Genomic DNA, 21,909 nt, shown 5'->3' with positions numbered 1-21,909 from the left:
GGCATTCATGAATTATTATTGTTGACATTACCCTTGAGGTAAGCAGTTGGGAGGCAATATTATAAGCCCCTATCTTTCTCTATGTTCAGCTGAAACTTTGATCTCATGAGTACCACGTGAGTTGTAGCAATTGTAGAGAATGAAGGAATGATGAGTATGTGGATTTGCTTTACAAGCTCTTATTTGACTCTTTCTGATGTTGTGATAAATTGCAATTTCTTCAGTGACTAAAGGCTATCGGTTGTTACTTCTCGGTAAGGTTCTTGATCCATGCTTTACTTTGTGAAGGAATTATCACTTTAGCATGAGAGATTATATGTTGGTATTGCTGTTCTGATCTTGATCATGATGCATGCATGTGCGTATCTTGTTTTGTCGACACCTCTCTCCCTAAACATGTGGACATATTTATTGAGCTAGGCTTTCGCTTGAGGACAAGCGAGGTCTAAGCATGGGGGAGTTGATACGTCCATTTTGCATCATGTTTTCATGTTGATATTTATCGCTTCTTTGGCTGTTATTTCACTGCACGATACAATTCTGATGCGTTTTCTCTCTTATTTTGCAAGGTTTACATGAAGAGGGAGAATACCCGCAACTGGAATTCTGGCCTGAAAGTGGAGCAAAGTTGAGATAACTATTCTGTGCAACTCCAAACACCGTGAAAATCAACGGGGATTTTTTCCCAATTTATCAAAATACCGGGCCGAAGAAGTGCTAGAGGGGCACCACGGGGTGCCCACAAGCCTGCACGGCGCGGCCACCCCCCAGGCCGCGCCATGGGGGCTTGTGGGCAACCCACTGGCCCACTGCCCCCCCCCCCTCTTTTGCTATATGGAGGGTTTCGTCCAGGAAAAAATCAAGGAGGAGCTTTTTCGTGGTTTCGCCGCCGCCACGAGGCGGAACTTGAGGAGAACCAATCTAGAGCTCCGGCAGGACGATCCTGCCGGGGAAACTTCCCTCCCGAAGGGGGAAATCGTCGCCATCGTCATCACCAACACTCCTCTCATCGGAGGGGACTCGTCACAATCAACATCTTCATCAGCACCATCTCATCTCCAAACCCTAGTTCATCTCTTGTAACCAATCTCCGTCTCGCGACTCCGATTGGTACTTGTAAGGTTGCTAGTAGTGTTGATTACTCTTTGTAGTTGATGCTAGTTGGATTACTTGGTGGAAGAGTTCATGTTCAGATCCTTGATGCTACTCATTACCTCTCAGGTCATGAATATGATTATGCTTTGTGAGTAGTTACTTTTGTTCCTGAGGACATGGGATAAGTCATGCTAATAATAGTCATGTGAATTTGGTATTCGTTCGGTATTTTGATATGTTGTATGTTGTTTTTCCTCTAGTGGTGTTATGTGAACGTCGACTACATAACACTTCACCATTATTTGGGCCTAGAGGAAGGCATTGGGAAGTAGTAAGTAGATGATGGGTTGCTAGAGTAACATAAGCTTAAACCCTAGTTTATGCGTTGCTTCGTAAGGGGCTGATTTGGATCCACTAGTTTAATGTTACGGTTAGACTTTGTCTTAATTCTTCTTTCGTAGTTGCGGATGCTTATGAGAGTGGTTAATCATAAGTGGGATGCTTGTCCAAGTAAGGGCAGTACCCAAGCGCCGGTCCATCCACATATCAAACTATCAAAGTAACGAATGTGAATCATATGAACATGATGAAACTAGCATGACAGAAATTCCCGTGTGTCCCCGGGAGCGTTTTTCCTCCTATAAGACTTTGTCCAGGCTTGTCCCTTGCTACAAAAGGGATTGGGCCACTTTGCTGCACCGTTGCTACTTTTGTTACTTGTTCCTTGCTACGAATCATCTCACCACACAATCACTTGTTACTGACAATTTCAGTGCTTGCAGATATGTCCTTGCTGAAAACCACTTGTCAGATCCTTCTGCTCCTCGTTGGGTTCAACACTCCTACTTATCGAAAGGACTACGATTGATCCCCTATACTTGTGGGTCATCAGTAGGCAACGAGACATCACGATAGAAACGAAACAACTAGCATGGCAATGATAGTAATGGTATCTAGGGAAATTGTCATCTTGCCTTTGACCCCGCTTGGAATAAGAATGACTCCGTGAAGCAGACGAACCAACATAGTCGACCGGATCCTCACACTCTGAAGCGGTCGGAATTCTATAGAGGCATGAGACAGCAGAGGACAAGATGCACTAAAACACCCTACTAATAACATCTAGCATGGCAGCATGTAGCACTAGGAAAAGAACTCACAAAATGGCATCTCACACACAGTTTCAGACTTAGTGAAAATAACACTGTTGACAGTGCAGTTTTCAATCTGAAGGCATATTGGCAGCAGCAAAACTATATGCTACAGGGCACCGAATGACATGAAAATTTATAGAATGCTAGAGAATCTTATGCACTACAAATAACTCCATAGCACGAACCCCAAAGGATCTGTAGATCACTAGCAAAACTCCTGGAAAGACAGCAACAAAATATAACAGATCTTAGACTTAGAAATATTTCAGCATCTCCAAAACAACACTATTTCCTAGCATGTTGACAACAAGCAAACAACACCTAAACATGAATTTCCATCCAAAAATACCAGGGGCTAGCATAAATGTCCAAGAGCATATCTCTAGTTCACAACTCATGCATATCACGCACGGAAAAAACCCACAAAATAGACAAGAGGGCAACATATCAAAATATCATGCACACTAACTACTCAAAATACCAAACTAAATGCACAGTTAAATTCTACGGAATTTTCTACCCCAAAAACATATATAATATGTGGGGTTCGAAAAATAAAACTAACGCCACAATTAAATGCGGGAATAGGCCTCATTAGATATAGCAAAACTATTGACGGCACCAAATGCAAAATGCAAGCAACTACTCTAAAATACAAGGCAAAGGGTCACGAACATCGTGAACATTTTATCTATGGGATTTGAACATTCCGGACGCGCACAAAAATAACTAGCGGATATTAACCTATTAGGATAGCACACAAATCTAGGCAACCGACGGCTCAAACTACTTCAAATATGCATGCAAGTTTGAAATAATATTCTACGCGAAAATCTACACAAGATACATATATGACTCATCACGATCCGACGCACGAGTAGAAAGATACTGGCGTTTTAAATATCTATATTTTCCTGAAATTACTAACTTCCCGAAATCTAATAAAAACCTAATCGGGCCGAAACCAATGGCGCAATATAGCAATACCTCGCACTGGGCGAGGGATAGGGCTTGCGGGGAGGGTCTCGCCAGAGTGGACCTAGCCCATGCTGGTCAGTGGAGAGGCTGGGCTGGGCGACAGCTGGCAGGCCGGGGCGATGGAGGTGGGCCGGTGGAGGGAGTTGGGCCGACCGATCTGGGCGACAGGGCGAGCGGTTGGACGACGCGCTCGTTGAACTCACCCTCGATGCAGAGGCGCAGGGACAACAACGGCTGGTGCTGGCGGGCGCGAGGGAAGCGGCTGCCGGTGGCGGGGCGACACCGGAGGCGGCCGAAGCTCAGGGCGGCGGAGGCTGATGACGGCGAGGGAGGCTGGGGGCGGCGGGATCTGGCGGAAAGGGGCCCCGGACCGGATCTAGCCGGATCCGACCAGTGGCGGCCTGAGGCGGCGGCGCGGCAAGGCTGGGGCCAGGCGGCGAGCTACGGTGGCCATGGCAGCGGGGCTTCGATGCGGCGGGGTAAAGAGCCGTGGGAGGGGGCGCGAGCAGGGAGACCGGCGAGGATGCTTCCGAGAGAGAATAGAGCGGCCGAAAGTGGGGCGTGGGTTGCGGGGAGCTAGGGAGGAGGAGCGGCGGCGTGACCCGGGCCCGGGGAGGGCTGGATCTGGGCCCGGATGGGGACGCGGCAGCTGAGGAGAGAGAGGAGGGAGGTGGAGGCTGTGGTTGGTGGGGTGGCGCAGATCCCGAGGAAGGGATTAGGGTTTTGGTCACTATGGGGCTATCTATAGGGAAAACGGGGCCATGGTTTGCAGTTTTCCGCCCCGGTTCCAAACGTGTGATCGGAATCGAACGGTCTCGCACGCGGGGACGGTCTAGGTGGCTGTGTAGAGTGGCTAGATGGGGATGAGAGGGAAATGGTGTGGCGCGGCAACGCGATTTAAAATACCAAAAAACGTTCGACGAATAATCGAAGATGGTGCGCTACGGTCGATCGTTCGGGTACCAGATGGACTCCCATTGCGACAAAAATTGGCAGGTGGCCTACCTATATAAAAATAAAACCACACGCCAAGATTCCACTCAATCCGAGAATATTTTACACCCACCTTTAAAAACAAGGTTTTGACGATGTCGCGGGCGCGTGCGAGTGTGGTCGGGCTCAAAACGGGCAACGACGAGAACGGAGAGAACCGGCACCTAATAACGGATGCAAGTTTGAAAACTGGCGGCAATGGGGTGCCAATGCAATGCAGATGATGTGCATGACGCGATGATGAATGCGACAGACAACCTAATCACAGGGCGGCAACGGAATAAAAGGGGAATCTTCTGGAGCGTCGGTCTCGGGCTGTCACACACACCCTCCATATCCATGCTTGAGAGTTTTGACTCCCACCATAATACTTTCCCGCGGGCACATGCGAGTTTATGGACCATCGAATGGGGTAGTTCAAGTTAGAGGTGTTCAGCTATAGAGAGCCCCTCTCCCACCCCACCCAAACTCTGAGTATCAATTGATCGGTTTTGACCTATTTGTCACAGATTTTATTCCAATCAGAAGTGTTACTCACATGTTTTCTGTCTCCTCGCAGTTGAAACAAAGATAACATGTTTGTATCAGTTCATTAATCGATTTAAAAATGGTGTGGTTTGACAATCAATTGAAGGGGTATGAACGAGGCTGGATTTAGATATGGCACGTATGTGACACAAGTGTTTACGAGTTCGGCCCCTCTCAATTGAGGGAAAGACCCTACGTCTCGAGCTCTAAGCTGTTTTTCTTTTTTGCATTTGGAGATTACAAGGGATAGCGAACCCCTATCTTTGAGTTGGAGGGTGTGCTATGATAGATGAGATGAAGGGATGCATTGATAATAAACACTACTGGTAGTAACTGACGTGATGAATGATGATTGTGAAAATAGGTTGAAGCGTCTCTACTCCCATACATGGGAGCCACATGGTATATATTGATCATTGGGCTGGGAATACAAGGCAGTTATGTTGAAACCGGACAAGAGATTTACAAGAGGAGGGATGGAGATAAAAGGAATTTAAACAACAAATAATTGATCTCTATCCTATTACAAAATGGTGGTTCGGCGTAGACCTGCCTAACCTAACCATACATGTGTTTAACATCCTCCCTTAATCATAACTTTTCTAAGTTAAGATTGCGCCAAAATTCTTCAAATGGTCATGTAGACAATGCCTTTGTAAACTCATCTGCCACTTAATCCTTCGAATGAACAACACAAATTTCTAGCTCTTTATTGACAACTCTTTCTCTAACAAAATGATAATCAATATCAATATGCTTAGTTTTAACGTGAAACACACGATTTCCAGATAGGTAAGTAGCACCAAGATTATCACACCAAAGACATGGATTTTGAGTATGATGAATTCCAAGTTCTCTCAACATGGATTTTACCCAAATTGTTTATGTTGTTGCATTTGCCAGTGCTTTATATTCTGCTTCAATACTTGATCTTGAAGTTGTGGGTTGTTTCTTTGCACACCATAATATCATATTAGGACCATAAAATACTACAAAGCCACCTATTGACCTTCTGTCATCCAAACAACCTGCTCAGTTAGAATCAGAAAAAGCAACTAAAAATTATGTATACAGATTTGTTAAACTGTTATTCGTGAGAGGACGCCTCCCTATTCACCCGAGTCAAACGGGGTTGCCGAACAGAAAAACCGTACTCTAACTGATTTGGTTAACGACATGTTAGCTACATTGGGTTTATCCAAGGCATAGTGGGGGAGGCTATATTGACCGCGTGTCATGTCCTGAATAAGGTTCCTACAAAAGATAATGAGTTCACTCCCTATGAGGAGTGGTCAAAGAGAAGGACGACTCTCTCGTACTTACGTACTTGGGGCTGCTTGGCGAAAGTCAACGTGCCGATCCCCAAGAAGCGTAAGCTTGGACCAAAGACATTGGACTGCGTTAATTTGGGATACGCTAAGAATAGCGTTGGCTATAGATTTCTAATAGTGAAATATGAGGTGCCTGACGTGAAGGTCGGTACAATAATGGAGTCGAGGGATGCTACATTCTTTGAGGATATTTTTCCCATGAGAGATATGCAAAACACTTCTAGACAGGAATCTGAGAAAACTCCTGAGCCTACCATTCCTATGGAATATTATGAACAAACACATGATGAAAATCCTGAGGAGGATGATGAGGAAACCCTTGGTAGGGGCAAGAGACAAAGGACTGCAAAGACCTTTGGTGATGATTTCCTTGTATACCTCGTGGATGATAATCCCACTTCTATTTCAGAAGCGTATGCTTCTCCAGATGCTGATTACTGGAAAGTTGCGGTCCGTAGCGAGATGGATTCCATCATGGCTAATGGGATATGGGAAATTACTGATCGTCCCTATGGTTACAAATCATTGGGATGCAAGTGGGTGTTCAAAAGGAAGCTTAGGCCCGATGGTACGATCGAAAAGTACAAGGCTAGGCTTGTGGCCAAGGGCTATGCCTAGAAAGAAGAAAAATATTTCTTTGACACTTATTCACCTGTGGCCAGACTGACCACCATTCGAGTACTACTTTCGTTGGCAGCCTCGTATGGTCTTCTTGTTCATCAAATGGACGTTAAGACGGCTTTCCTAAATGGAGAGCTAGACGAGGAAATCTATATGCAACAGCCAGATGGCTTTGTGATAGATGATTAGGAAGGAAAAGTGTGTAAGTTGTTGAAATCTTTATATGGTGTGAGACAAGCACCTAAGAAATGGCATGATAAGTTTAATACAATTTTGACATATGTTGGCTTTGTTGTTAATGAAGCCGATGTGTATACTATCGCCGTGGTGGAGGCGAAGGAGTTATATTGTGCTTGTATGTTGATGACATACTGATATTTGGAACCAACCTCAAAGTGATTGAGGAGGTTAAGTCTTTTCTGTCTCAGAACTTTGAGATGAAGGACCTTGGTGTGGCTCATGTTATCTTGAACATCAAGCTCTTGAGAGATGATGAGGGTGGGATTACACTTCTGCAATCCCGTTGTGTTGAGAAGATTTTGAGTCACTTTGGATATTTAGACTGCAAAATTTCTCAAACACCATATGATCCTAGTGTGCTGATTTGAAAGTTCAACAACATAGCTATAGATCAATTGAGATTCTCTCAAATTATTGGTTCACTTATGTATCTAGCTAGTGCAACGAGGCCTGACATCGCGTTCGCTGTGAGCAAACTGAGCCGGTTTGTTGCCAGTCCGGGTGATGTTCATTCGCGTGATGTTGAAAGAATTATGCGTATCCGAAAGGTACTATCAACCACGGACTTCACTATGCGGGATACCCATCGGTACTTGAAGGGTATAGTGATGCGAATTGGATCTCTAATGCTGACGAGATGAAGGCCGCTACTGGGTATATGTTTACTGTTGGAGGTGGTGTTGTTTCCTGGAAGTATTGCAAGCAAACGATCTTAACGAGATCGGCAACGGAAGCAGAACTAACAGCATTAGACACATCTGGTGTCGAAGTAGAATTCCTTCGAGATCTTTTGATGGACTTGCCTGTGGTTGAGAAGCTAGTTCTGGCTATCCTTATGAACTGCGATAATCAGACAGTTATTGTCAAAGTGAAGAGTTCAAAGGATAACATGAAGTCCAACAAACATATAAGAATGAGATTGAAGTCTGTCAGACGTTTAAGAAACTCTGGAGTGATAGCGTTGGATTACATCCAAACGGCTAAGAATCTGGCAGATCCCTTTACTAAAGGGCTATCACGTGTTGTGATAGATAGTGCATCAAGGGAGATGGGTATGAGACCCACATGAGTTGCCATGGCAGTAACCCAACCTATATGATCGGAGATCCCGTGAAGTAGGACCTGGGAAAACAAGCCAGTGGTGAGCTGAGGAGAGTAACTTTACTAACCCACTCCATTGGAGATGCAATACTCTCGGATACTGTATGGTAGGATGACTACTGTCTTAATGTGTTCTAAAGCTTATGTGTAAGCAAGATCCTGTCCTACAGAGCTATCTTTGGAGGAACACACCTATATGAGCCCGACTGTTGGTCACAATCTATGAGATTGGAGTGATCTCTAGTAAACTCATGAATAGGCCAGGAGTGTGACTAATATGCTCCACCCGAGGGGTCAGTCTTCGGCAACCTAGTACTAGTAAGATTTGTGGCGAAGCTTCGTTACGCCAAACTGACAATTCAAGGCATAGTCCATTGCTCAGTTGTAAAGGAGTGTAGCTGCTTGCTCTAAGTGAAGCTCAACCTTAATAGGTCTTCACTGAAATGCTGGTATATCAAAACAGTGATTGGAACGAAATAACATAATGTGCCCTTGAGATCTGGTGGGGGATTGTTGAAATCTAAGATGGGCCTAAAGCCCATAAGACAATTTCAGAAAATCTCTAAGGTCCCATGTAGGTGGTGGCATGACAAGGTGGTGGGAACTTTAGTCCCACCCCGCTAGTGGAGGAGTTGGACCCCTTTATAAGGGTCTCTCTTCTACATGCTATTGGAGCATGAGAAGAGAAGAGGTCCTCGCACACTCCTCCTCCGCCGCCCGCCTCGCCTCGCCTCATCATGACGCGCCGCGCCACGAGATGCGGGAATGAGTCGAGCTCATACCTACGCGCTTATTTTTGCCAGTCAGGAACGAAGAATACGTAATGGACGCGCCATGATCCGAGAGTTGTTACCGACTCGCACGTCTCTCCACCCAGCCTCCTATATAAGCAAAGGTAACCCTAGCCGTCATGAGATCACATCGCCTCTGCCTCACGCGCTCGTTCCTTTTGCTGTTGCTGCCGCCGGCAACTCCGTCCCGTTCACCACGTACACGGTCGATGGAATAGCAGGCCTCCGAAACCCCGCCTCTCCAGATCCTATACGGGAGAGGGGCGATTAGGTTTTTGGGGAGCGATCACGTGACTGCTCGCCTCCGTCTGTATTCTTCGTCTACGTTCGCGTCGCCTTCATCATCGTCATGACTTCACCAACCGAGGCCGACCATCTCGTCCGCGAGAAGGCCGAAGCTGAGAAGAAGGGGGCAGAGGATGCTGCCGCTGCCGCCGCCACCGCTGCTGCTGATACGGTCAACTCGCCGATCGGATGGTATAATCTGTTTATCCCGCTCCTGTTTATTTCAGCACTAGTAGTACTAGCTATATGCATAGATGTTCTTGCTATATGCGTAGTACTTGCTAGTCTGCTCCGTAATCAGTATGTCATGAATCTAGGCAATGCCATGTTAGTGATTGTTTCGTGGATTAATCTATTCGAAAAATTGCTTATTTACTTAACATAGCTTTCCCTCTTCTCGCTTGATCAATAGATTGGCGAGGATACGCCGGGGTGATAGGTTCCTAAGGTTTTTGCCATCTTAGTTGACCCCGAAGCTAAAGTTGTGGTTGTTTAGGATGGGATGAAGAGGGGCTTTGATGTCAGTCGTGCATTTGGTCCCAATAAAATCAAGAAATGGCTCATTTTGGCTAGAGAGCTCATGTCTGTGAGAATAGCCGGAAGGCGGGATGAGGTGTCTTCGGCACTGAAGCCTGTGGGCAAGTTTTCCACTAGCTCCCTCTACAAAGAAATCTTCAGATCCATGAGGTGGTATGAAAGTTAAGTCGATTTGAAAAGCGAGGATTTTGGCCAAAATAAAAATCTACTTATGGCAGGTGGCCAGGAATAGGATCCCAAGCGGGGACTAGGTTCTCAAATCACATGGCACATGTATGTGATGTGGGATGGACCAAAGTTTCTATGGAGCGTGATTCGGAAATCGACAGGCAATAGCCTGGATGGGATTTGGAGCCCTAGCGTGGGCTTTATGAAATGCATGTAACAAAGCCTTAATCGAAGGGATTAGGTTTAAGGATTCAATAGTTTTTGTACAAACTTGTCATTCTCTTGTACCTGTGGAAGGCTTCGAGGAGACAACATGACCGACTGACATAGCTTGACCGGCTCACCTGTGGATTGCTCTATGTAGCAGGAGTAATTCTTATGTTCAAGCGCTATGTTGCATTGATCTTGTGACCGTGTATCGAACTTTCTTTTTCACTTTCGTGCAGTATTCTCTAGTGTAAGACTGAAAGGGCCTCAGTTTTGAGTGAACAGAATCCATATATATATATATATATATATATATATATATATATATATATATATATATATATATATACACACACAACAAACATTGAGAGAAGTTTCACATGCGTGCAAATTTTCTTGATGGAATCACATCCGTGGAGCTGCAGGAAAAAAACAAAATCAATGTTTCAAAAAAACAGTCTTTTTTAGCATCGATTTTTTTTTGTGTCCACAATTCCAGTAATGTGATTTTATCACGAAATTTTTGCACGCATTTAAAATATTTCTCAATGTTTTGTTGCAAAAATAAATTCAGAATTTATAGTAGTCTGCATCCCAAGCAAGCGCCTGCTATATTATCTAAAGAGAATAGTATCCTCCAAACAATTATATGTTCATCCTTTCTTCCAAAGACTCCTAGGTAGCTTTTGCAATCGTTTTTGCATGTGCACTATCAACCCCTTCAGCTAATCCGGTTTGAAATAACACTACGAGCTAGATCGACACACAACGACATAGTATATAGATCAATCCAAGGGAATAGCACCGGCTTGATTACATACACACTGTAAAGGTCCAGAGTACACACAAAGGAAAAAAGAAGCGATGCTGTGGTTAATCCGTTGGTAAGGTGAGGCTGGGTTTGTCGGCGGAGGGGGACGGCAAGCTGAGGCTCCTCGTCAGCTCGGGCTCCGTCTTCCGGGTCCGGACGCTGCCTTCGCCGTCGTCATCTTCGCCGGCCGCTTGCTGCTGCTCCTCTCCTTCAGGCTCATCTACGTAGCAATAGCAGCATAAGCTCTTGTCGTCAAGAAAAACATATCAAATTCATTTGAGCACGCAAACGGCGCGTACCGAAGAGGGATTTGACGCTTGGTCTCTTTGCCTTCTCCTTCTTCTTCAGACCAGCTGTGTGCGTGCGCAGTGGGTTAAACGATACAATGTTAGTGAGCAAGAAAATGGTAACGGTATATATAGTAATGCCATTGTTTATGGCTCTTCGTAAATTTCCTCAGATTTTCCTGAAAAACTCTGAAGATTCGGAATCACTCTATTTAAATAGCAAGGTCAAGTGTTCAAGACAACAGTTCGTGATTCAAAATAGACATGTTGTTATGACCGGTACGACGTACCAACGGAGCAGGCTCAATGAGCAGGGTTAGTTACGGGTTTAGCCCAAGTTATCTTAGCTATCTTAGAGTTCAAGTTATATTAGAGTCCAAGTTATCTTAGTTATCTTAGAGTCCAAGTTATTGAGATTATATAAACAGATGTAAACAGTTATTTCGGAATTAAGCAATAAGACAATTCTATTGCCCGGCTCCCAGAGGAGCCGGAACCCTAACCCTAGCCGCCCTACCCTAGCCGCCTCTCTCTCTCTCAGCGACGGCGCCCAACCGCCGGCGCCTGCGTCCCCAGCCGCGCCGGCCGCACTTTCACCCCTACAACCTACGCCCAAACGTACGTCCCCAGACACGGAGGGCGGTCGTCGCGTTCAGTGGACGGGCATCGGCGGCTCCGACGCCGCGACTCCACAGCTCCAGTTGATGGCGGCCGCACTGGACGAGGCGCATCCCCTCCTGGACGACCTCCTGCAGCAGCACAGCGACATCTTCGACGAGCCACAGGGCCTCCCTCCCGCGCGGCCCTGTGACCACCGCATCCACCTGTTGCCGGACACGGCGCCTGTCGCCATGCGCCCGTACCGGTACCCTCAGCTGCAAAAAGACGAGCTCGAGCGTCAGGTGGCGGTCATGCTCGCACAGGGCATCATCCGGATTTCGACATCGCCGTTCTCCACTCCGGTGCTCCTTGTGCGCAAGACCGACGACACATGGCGCTTCTGCATCGACTACCGCGCCCTCAACGCCCTGACGTTCAAGGACAAGTTCCCCATCCCCGTCGTGGATGAGCTCTTGAACGAGCTACACGGAGCGCGCTTCTTCACCAAGCTCGACCTGCGCTCGGGATACCATCAGGTGCGCATGCACCCTGACGACACCGAGAAGACGGCGTTCCGCACTCACCATGGCCACTTCAAGTTCCTCGTGATGCCGTTCGGCCTCTCCAACGCGTCGGCGACCTTCCAGGCCCTGATGAACGACGTGCTCAGCCCATCCTTGCGCCGCTTTGTGTTTGTTTTCTTTGATGACATTCTTATCTACGGTGCATCTTGGGCGGAGCACCTACAACACGTGGCCATCATCTTCAACGAGCTTCGAGCGCATCGTCTTCACCTCAAGCGCTCGAAGTGCTCGTTCGGCACGACCTCCGTCGCGTACCTGGGGCACGTCATCTCGGTGGACGGGGTAGCGATGGACGCGGACAAGGTCGCCGCCGTCGCCGCGTGGCCGACCCCGCGGTCACCGCGGGCGCTCCGCGGCTTCTTGGGCCTCGCCGGCTACTACCTGAAGTACATCCGGGACTTCGGCCTCATCGCCGCGCCACTGACGCGTCTCCTTCGACGCGGCGCCTTCTCCTCGGACGAGGAGGCGACTACGACATTCGAGGCTCTCCAGCGGGCGCTCACGACGGGACCCGTCCTCCAGATGTCGGACTTCGATATGCCGTTCGTGGTGGACTACGACGCCTCTGGCATCGGCTTCGGCGCCGTCCTCCACCAGGGCAAGGGACCGCTCGCCTTCTTCAGCCGCCCCTTCACCGCTCGCCATCACAGGCTCGCGGCCTACGAGCGCGAGCTTATTGGGCTGGTTCAGGCGGTGCGTCACTGGCGGCCTTATCTTTGGGGTCGGTCGTTCCGTGTGCGCATGGACCACTACAGCCTCAAGTTCTTGCTAGACCAGCACCTCTCCACCGTCCCGCAGCACCAGTGGATCAGCAAGCTCTTCGGCTTCGACTTCACCGTCGAGTACCGCCCCGGCCGTCTCAACACGGTCGCCGACGCCTTGTCCCGCCGCGACACTGAGGATGTCGCGGACGACGTCGCCACGGCTGGCACTATCATGTGCATCCGCTCCGGGCCATCTTTCGCCTTCATCGACGACATTCGTCGGGCAACCTCAACAGCCGCGGACGCGCAGGGCCTGCGCCAGCGCCTTGACGCCGGCGAGCTGGCAGCGCCCTGGCGCCTGGACGAGGGGCTGCTCCTCCATGGCCGCCGCATCTTCGTGCCCGACCATGGCGACCTGCGCCACCAGGTCCTGACCTTGGCGCACTCTGCAGGGCACGAGGGCATGCAGAAGACTCTCCATCGTCTCCGTGCTGATTTTTACATCCCCGGTGATGGCGCGCTGGTCCGCGACTGGGTGCAGTCGTGCGTGACGTGCCAGCGGAACAAGACGGAGACACTACGACCCGCGGGTCTACTGCAGCCGCTGGACGTACCCTCCCAGGTGTGGGCGGATATTTCCATGGACTTCATCGAGGGCCTTCCCAAGGTGGGCGGCAAGTCCGTCATCCTCACGGTGATTGACCGCTTCTCCAAGTACGCGCACTTCATCGCCCTGGGTCATCCATATACAGCCGCCTCCGTGGCGCGGGCCTTCTTCGACGGCATCGTCCGCCTCCACGGTTTTCCTTCGTCCATCGTCAGCGATCGTGATCCCGTGTTCACGGGACATGTCTGGCGGGATCTCTTTCGACTGGCGGGCATGAAGCTACGCATGAGCACGGCGTTCCACCCTCAGACGGACGGCCAATCCGAGGTGGTCAACAAGGTGATCGCCATGTACCTGCGCTGTGTTACTGGTGATCGTCCACGAGCTTGGGTGGACTGATTGGTGTGGGCGGAGTACTGCTACAACACCTCCTATCACTCCGCCCTGCGCACCACGCCTTTCGAGGTGGTCTACGAGCGCCCACACGGCGGGCGACTTACTCCGCACCCGCGATGACATTCTGGCTGAGGCGCGCCAGCGTCTTCTCCAAGCACAGCAGCTGGCCCGGAAGTACTACGATGCTCATCATCGCGAGGCGGAGTTCGCGGTGGGCGATTGGGTGTGGCTGCGCCTCCTCTACAGGACCACGCAGTCTCTGGACCCGCGCTCCAAGCGCAAATTGGGACCTCACTACGCCGGTCCCTTTCGTGTGCTGGAGCGTGTCGGCACACTCGCATATCGCTTGGAGCTGCCAGCTGGTTCTCGCCTCCACGACGTCTTCCATGTCGGCTTACTGAAGGCCTACCGCGAGGACCCTCCTGCAGCGACGCCGGCCCTTCCTCCTACTTCGGATGGCCGCCTCCTTCCAGCTCCCGCACAGGTGGCGAAGGTGCTGCAGGCGCAGCAGCGCCGCGGCGTCTGGCATGTCTTGGTACAATGGGCCGGCCTGCCAGAGGAGGAAGCGACTTGGGAGAAGCTCGACGATTTCCGCGAGCAGTTTCCAGATGTTCAGCTCGAGGACGAGCTGTTTGAGAAGGCGGGGAGAGATGTTATGACCGGTACGACGTACCAACGGAGGAGGCCCAATGGGCAGGGTTAGTTACGGGCTTAGCCCAAGTTATCTTAGCTATCTTAGAGTCCAAGTTATCTTAGTTATCTTAGAGTCCAAGTTATTGAGATTATATAAACAGATGTAAACAGTTATTTCGAAATTAAGCAATAAGACAATTCTATTGCCCGGCTCCCAGAGGAGCCGGAACCCTAACCCTAGTCGTCTCTCTCTCTCTCTCTCAGCGCCGGCGCCCAACCACCGGCGCCTGCGTCCCCAACCGCGCCGGCCGCACTTCCACCCCTACAACCTACGCCCGAGACCTGGTAGAACCCTAGCCTCTACCACATGTTTCTACGTTAAAAAAAGCATGTGACAAACTCATAACATCGACATGACACAAGCATGGTTATATAAAGAAGGTCGGAAGTACACAGTACCCATTTCAAGAACTTCGTCATCATTCACAAGTTCAAAGTTCTTGTAAGTATAGCCCACGAAATTCAAGTCCTTTGATGAAAGCATCTGCATGGCCAAATGACAGAATAGATGGGAATATATGTTTAAAGGGCGGTCCAAATTGTTGCGTATATAGGTTGAAATTTGTAATGTTAACAAAGAGTTTATATATAAAGGCAAATTACCTTCCTCCAAGGGCCTGTCTTTGATGAAGCGTGACAGTGATCCGAAGACTGTGAATACAACATAGATATTTAACAAATTTGTACCGACTTCTGGAAATGAAGAAGAACATAATTTAGAAGAAAACCAACTGCCCACCTCTTCAAATTTCTCAAAATTCTGAGTGTCCAACTCATCCGTTACTTGAGGTAAATATGCAGCTTCCGTTTCATATAATTTCTCCCAGTCTACTTCATTAAACCAGATGTGCTCCTAATATTAAACATGCAAAGTACCATAAACAAAAAATCGGTAGTAGTACCATTTTTTTTCTTTTCTTTTTGAAGGACTCATATATTTGATTGGAGGCATGTTTCAAGGCATTCTTAAAGGTCACAATAACAACCTTAATTTCCTCTGCACCTTTTGTACCGAGGCGTTGGTCAACGTTGCACAAGAGTCTACTTATTAGATCTTTTGCATCCAGCGTTAGCCGTGCTTCTTCAGGAAATTTAAGGTGAGTTCTCCAGTTCACAATCTGTCACGACTCACATACGCGCAACGAGAACAAAATGGAATAAGATTAAAGTAGAGAACAATATAACTTGGAAATCACCTAGATGTAGAGACTGAAAAACATTACTACCTTTCTGCAAGTCGTCATAGGTTCATCCGAATAGAATGGGGGATAGCCCACTAGCATTTCATACATGATAGCACCAAGTGACCACCTAAACAAAGTGGGAAACCATTTTGTCTTTGAATGAAACTCAACAGATGCAATGACATGTGATATATTACGCTTACCAATCGCACTCCATCCCATAACCTTTCTTCAGAAGAACTTCTGGAGCAATGTAGTCTGGTGTACCAACAGTGGAGTAAGCCTGCAATCATTTCACGGCATGTCAGAAACATGGAAACAGTTCAAAAGCGGCCGAACGGACAACAACGCCCGCACTTCATAGTTTATTTATGGATAAGCTACTAATGAGTAATGATCAGTTCAATAAGGTGTAGGTAATACTGACCAAAGTTCTTCTGTTCTTTTGCCAGTGCTCCAGCTGTTCTTGCTGTGTGCGTTTCGGCGTAGTTTGCTGTCTTCCATCACCATGGGCCGATGATGTTCTGTTAGGCGTGACATCCTTCTCATTCAAGTCAGGGAAGGCTGCATAGTCAAGCGGTTTGCATAGCCCAAAATCGGATAGTCTCAGGTGGCCATATCTATCTAGGAGCAGATTATCAGGCTTGATATCTCTGGAAGATCAAGTACTAAGTTCATAAGGAAATCTCTGAAATACCAAGTATAATTTATAGGTTCCTGCAAAAAAATAGTACCATTTATAGGAGCCAAACACATACCTGTGGATGTAGTTGTGCCTGTGGATTGCTTCTATTGCGAGAACCGTTTCCCCGACATAGAACCTGGCCTCGTCCTCTGTCAATGTGTCTTTTCTCATCAGCAATGTCATCATGTCGCCTCCGGGAAGGTACTCCATTATGAGATACAGAAATTCATTATCTTGGAATGAACAATACAGCTTCACGATGCAATGGTGGTCCACTTCGGCTAGGAGGTTCCTTTCGGCTCTGACATGCTCAACCTGTGTGAAATCCAATGTATGATCAGAGACGGAGTGAACAATTCGACGCAAGCGCACACCCAGAATTCTTATGACAAGATAGTCATACCTGACCTCGGCGAAGCATTTCTGACTTCTTGAGTTTCTTCATTGCGTAGACATTCCCTGTGGTCTTCTCTCTGCAGACCCTAACCTAGAAGGGAAATTTTGCAGCAATTGGGAAGAAAGAACAGATGGAAAGAGGACGCAGAGTGAGACTACATTTGCATGGAAGTTTTACCTCACCAAATGCTCCTTTCCCTATCATTGTCAGCAGGTCAAAATCATCGGCACTCATTTTGTGCCTCTGCAATCGCATGTACTCTGTCTCCTTCTTCTCAAATTGCTTCAGGATGTTGTTCTGCTCCTCCTCGGACACATTGGCATCTGCTAGCTTCCTTTCAAAACTATACCGTCTATATTGTGCAACAAAAAAAATTCACTAGTTAAAGCGTTATTTCTTGAAGTTAAACATGGCTAGCAATGTAAAATCGTATCGCGAGAAAAATCATGTTATGAGCATATAAGATTTAATGGTTCATAGGATTACATTAATCCACAACTTATACATATACAATTACCACACAAGATATTCCTGAATCCAATCATTTCTTTTATCGGAGATCACAAGGTTGTACGGAAACGACACGCAGAAGGTCTCGCAATTATCATTTTGCGAACGGGCAAACATATACATCATGAGCCGGTAAAATACTAGACCTTATTGATAGTTAGAACTTATGACAATCGGCCAAGATGCAGCATGTATCCTCATTACATACCTCTCTTTCCTATCTTGTAGATGTTTCATCTGCTCCTTGTAATGCTTCTCGATGTACTGCTTTGCCGCGGCGACCCTTTGCTTTGTCGCGCTGGAAGGCGCTTCATCGGTCCCTTCCTTGCCACTTGGAGGCATATCTTTCTTCTTGCCGATGGATTTCTCCCTCGTTTGGAGCTTGTTGAACCAGCTCCTCGCAGAATCCATTGCAAACGGGATAACAAGAGCAAGAAACAATCAAATGCATAAGCCTATGAGGCACCCTTGTCTAGGAAGAAACTGCATCCAGTACTTGTCTTGACTGAGGCAAAATTTGTTTGGGGTAAAAATCCATCTACATGTGAATGAACTGGCCCCGAACTTAGGATCACAATTTTGTTTGCATGGCTCCAATTTGGTGGGGAATTTTGGCCTGAATTTTAGGTCCAGGGGCGTCGAAATATAGTCACCAAATGTTTTAGCTGGTGGCACAGAAGCCAGCCTGTAGGCTAGAAACAGGGGATGCTAAAAATACACAGTTGAATGAGTGGCTTTCGTTTAGTGTGTTTCCCAAGGGAAAAATGCACAACAATCCATTGACAGTCTTAACAGACTAAAACTATTGAAGCTGTGATACCGCTTTTACAACCTACTCCCTCCATCACATAATAGTGTAAAAACGTTATTATATTATGGGTCGAAGAAAGTATTAGTTTTGTGGCTTTGCTTTACTTCTCTGCATTTGATTTTGTCAACATCATGCTGGCGTCTACTTCTTTTTTTCAAAAAAAAGTTGTCGGCATCAATGTATGGCAAAATGCTTACATATATACATATCGCTTGCTTTGCTTTGTTCTGCTAGTGGTATTTTTTCTTTTTAAATTTCATTTTGTCGAGGTATACACTTCACATTCAGATGCATTCTTGGTTGCACAACTGTTCAATGTTGCTATTCTGGATGTTTGTATGATAGTTGTTACAATTAAACCATTATCAGGTCAGTGCAGAGAACAAATTAACTCTAGTTTTCAAACGAATCTTCACAAATGATCGAATAAAACAAGCTTTTCGCATAAACAGTACTCTCGAATCTTTCAGGGCAGAATACAAGTGGAGGTCAGTATGATTCTTGTATCAGTATATGAGATCTGGCAAACACAAATTCGACAAACAAGGAAACTCACACTCCTATTCAGGAAAATATTCAGACTTTTGGAGCTCCTTGAATCCATGCGGGTTGATGCCTTGATAGATAACATCACCTCCACAAATGTTTATTTTTCAAGTACCAAGTGGATGCAGATCATCATTTTTCACCATGTGATTTCATAGGGTACAGGCTCCCGTGAGTAGAAATTCTGTGTACTTTTTCAGTCACACGGTTTTCGTTGTCTTTTTTACGTGACACAACAGATGTCCTTCCATTGTCAAAATGCTGCCCATCCGGCACCGGTGCTTTTTGTTTGTCCTAGCTCAGCCGATGAGGGCAGGCTTCGCTGCGTACCACAGATAATGGAAGTCCGGGATGAGAAGAGATGTATCGGCCATCAAGACAAGACAAAGCAAAGGAGAAGCTGGGCAGGCATCACTTACAATCATATATTGCAAGAAACGTAGAGATTGTAGTGAAAGTACAAAATTTAACTCTCACCTCTATAGCAGAAATATCTGAAAAGGGGTCGATGTTTTTCTTGGTAGGTTCTTTTGAGCTCCTGGTTCCAGCGTTGTGTCCAGAATTCATTCTTGCAGATGCAGAGTCGTTAGGTGGAGGTGGGAGCGGAGACCGAAGCTTCCCGGTTGCACCTGGCGGTGGTGCAAGGAGCATGCTTGCTTTAGGTTTTTCAGTGGCCCCACCGGATAAACCAGCAGAGGAAAGCATGCCACTTCCAGTTGATGGCTTGTTTTTCACGTTTATCCTAATGGTTTCACCTTCCTACACAGCAGGGACACCATCATCAAAATATCAGGAACAGATATACAACCATAGGGGTCATGCATCCGGCAAAAGCATTAGTCCCATTACCATGATGGCTACACCTCTTACAAAGACAAACTATTAGAAAATGTGGATACTGGAAAAAGTGTGTTTGAGCTTCAAATTTTTGGATCCATATAAGAAATAATAGACCCGCGTAAAAAAAAAGACCAAAAATGTGGTGCATCATGTCACAAATATCAACCTCGTGACAATAACCAAGAAATCCAACTCTAGCAAAGCTTCATCCGTCTAGGGACTACTAGATGAGCAGAAGTTGCATACACATGGAGAAAAATGAGAATGGACATGGGACAAACAATTAATGTGTAGACTCTAATCCAGTAGAACCATTTTGGCCTGCTGAGCCAGTAACAGAGAAATTCTCACCTATATGTCCAATCAAAAAACGGCTTATTAAATTTTGCAGTGATTTGGTTCGATGTTTTCTCATCTTCATAGCATGCCTATCATGTTAGAAACCAAATTCATTGCATCTATAGCTGCCTTCACTTCAACTTTATCAACAAATGTCGTACAAAACAATTAGTACATATATTTTCTTGTTCGTTTGGTCATTACGTAACCTTCTACCGGCCCTTATTCTTTTGGACGAAGACGTCAGCATTTTGTAGCAGAATATTAGATACTTGACCTACTTGGATATGTATTCGTTTGGTCATTATGTAACTTTCTACTGGCCCTTAACTTCTGAACATGTTTCAGATAAAGGGCAATTAACTTGGCAGTAGAAATATAATCTTTGATCAATCACAGATTACGCTATAGCCTAGCAATAGCAAAAGAGAGAAACTGGGCCATTTTCTAGTACCTTGAGCCGGCGATTCACCGCTGGGTGGATATCAATCTGGCTGTCATCTGCGTCTTCACCACCGGTCTCCTTATCTTGCTCCCTCTTGACATACTTCTCGTGATCCGACAGGGCGACGTTGAAGTCGAAGGCCTCATTGCGCTCGCCAAAGCCGAGGCCGACGAAGGCATGCTTCCCCCTGCCGTCCTCGATGCGGAGCACGAAGTAGCGCGACGAGTCGAGCACGGTCTCGACGGCGCTGTCCCTCTGGCCGGGCAGCACGAAGCAGGCGGCGAAGAGGTCCCCGGAGCCCGGGTCCTCGAGCCGGATCTCGCAGCGGTCGCCGCACGACACCACGCGGAGGCGGCCCGTCCAGATCTTGTCCGTCTGCAGCCACTCGCCGCACTTGTATCCGCCGCTGGTGGTGCGCGGCGGGATCTTGAAGACTGACACCTCGCGCACCACCAGCAGCGTGTGCTCGAAGGACTCCTCCTCATCTGGCAACGACGCCATGGTCCCTCCTCGCCGCTCGCCGCTCTACTTCACTGCAGCAATCGAGTAGACAATGGCCACGGGATCAGATTAGGAGCGGGTGCTAGCATACGACCAAAGATCGGGATCATCTGTCTCACCTCGGCGGATAGTGGCGGATTCTGGGCTAGATCTGACCCAAAATGAAACCTCTTTGGTAGTTTATTGGGATTCGTTCAAAGTTGGGGTTTGGATTGGGTTCTTCTATGGGAAGAAAGGTAGAGAAGGAGAAGACGTGGTATCGAAGGGTGGAAGGTGCAAGGAGGAGGAGGAGCAGCAGCAGCAGCAGAAATCAGAATGTTACACTTAACGATTTGCGCCTCTGATCGGGATACTTTCTCTGTTACAGGGTCTCCTATGCAAACGTCCATTCGAGCATGCGTGCACGGTCAGATTTGACATCAAGTACCCTAAGAGTAGATCTGGCCAAACGGGCCGATTAAATGGGCCGGCCGACAGCCCGCTTGCCTGGTACAATACGGGCCCGGCCCGACACGGGCTAATCGTGCTCGGGCCCGGCATGAAGCACGCCTAGGGCCGTGTCTGGGCCTGGAGGCTGGGCACGCGGGCCGACACGGCACAGCCCGTTTATTTTTTTTATATATTTTTTTAGATTTTATAAAAAAATCAGGCCCAGCGTGCTAATCGTTCCTCGGGCCGGCCCGTTTACCCAGCCGTGTCGTGCTTGGGCCTGGCTACCAGGCACGCGGGCCGGCACGGCACGGCCCGTATATTAATCGGGCCCAGGCGGGCCGTGTCGTGCCGGACCGACCCGTTTGGCCAGGTATATCTAAGAGCATCTCTAGCAGATCCGTACAAGAGTGACCTGTAAAATACGTTTACCCAGGTCGTGTAGAGTAATTTTACGGGACCATTTCATGAGCTAAAGATTAGGCTTCGTATATGAAACTGTAAAATTTAA

At 47.5% G+C, this 21,909-nt stretch overlaps 2 protein-coding genes across 2 annotated transcripts; both read right to left on the bottom strand.

Moving 5' to 3' along the window:
- Positions 1-10,612: 10,612 nt before the first annotated feature.
- On the bottom strand, positions 10,613-18,606 carry LOC123430968 (serine/threonine-protein kinase tricornered-like). Its single transcript, XM_045114795.1, has 13 exons — positions 17,696-18,606; positions 17,155-17,329; positions 16,984-17,067; positions 16,654-16,895; positions 16,323-16,548; positions 16,099-16,178; positions 15,938-16,022; positions 15,698-15,829; positions 15,451-15,564; positions 15,315-15,362; positions 15,111-15,195; positions 11,140-11,193; positions 10,613-11,060 (listed from the first exon to the last, which is right to left on the bottom strand). The coding sequence occupies exons 1-13, from the start codon at positions 17,896-17,898 to the stop codon at positions 10,903-10,905; spliced, it is 1,686 nt and encodes a 561-aa protein (XP_044970730.1). The 5' UTR covers positions 17,899-18,606; the 3' UTR covers positions 10,613-10,902.
- An 89-nt stretch (positions 18,607-18,695) lies between these two features.
- Positions 18,696-21,327, bottom strand: LOC123430979 (uncharacterized protein At1g03900). Its single transcript, XM_045114805.1, has 4 exons — positions 21,089-21,327; positions 20,478-21,001; positions 19,322-19,603; positions 18,696-19,166 (listed from the first exon to the last, which is right to left on the bottom strand). The coding sequence occupies exons 2-4, from the start codon at positions 20,967-20,969 to the stop codon at positions 19,098-19,100; spliced, it is 843 nt and encodes a 280-aa protein (XP_044970740.1). The 5' UTR covers positions 20,970-21,001; positions 21,089-21,327; the 3' UTR covers positions 18,696-19,097.
- Positions 21,328-21,909: the final 582 nt, after the last annotated feature.

The sequence above is a fragment of the Hordeum vulgare genome, chromosome 1H, assembly GCF_904849725.1.
Source record: "Hordeum vulgare subsp. vulgare chromosome 1H, MorexV3_pseudomolecules_assembly, whole genome shotgun sequence".
NCBI classification, from domain to species: domain Eukaryota; kingdom Viridiplantae; phylum Streptophyta; class Magnoliopsida; order Poales; family Poaceae; genus Hordeum; species Hordeum vulgare.
Note: the sequence above shows the minus strand (reverse complement) of the source record. Positions and strands in the feature narration are given on the sequence as shown.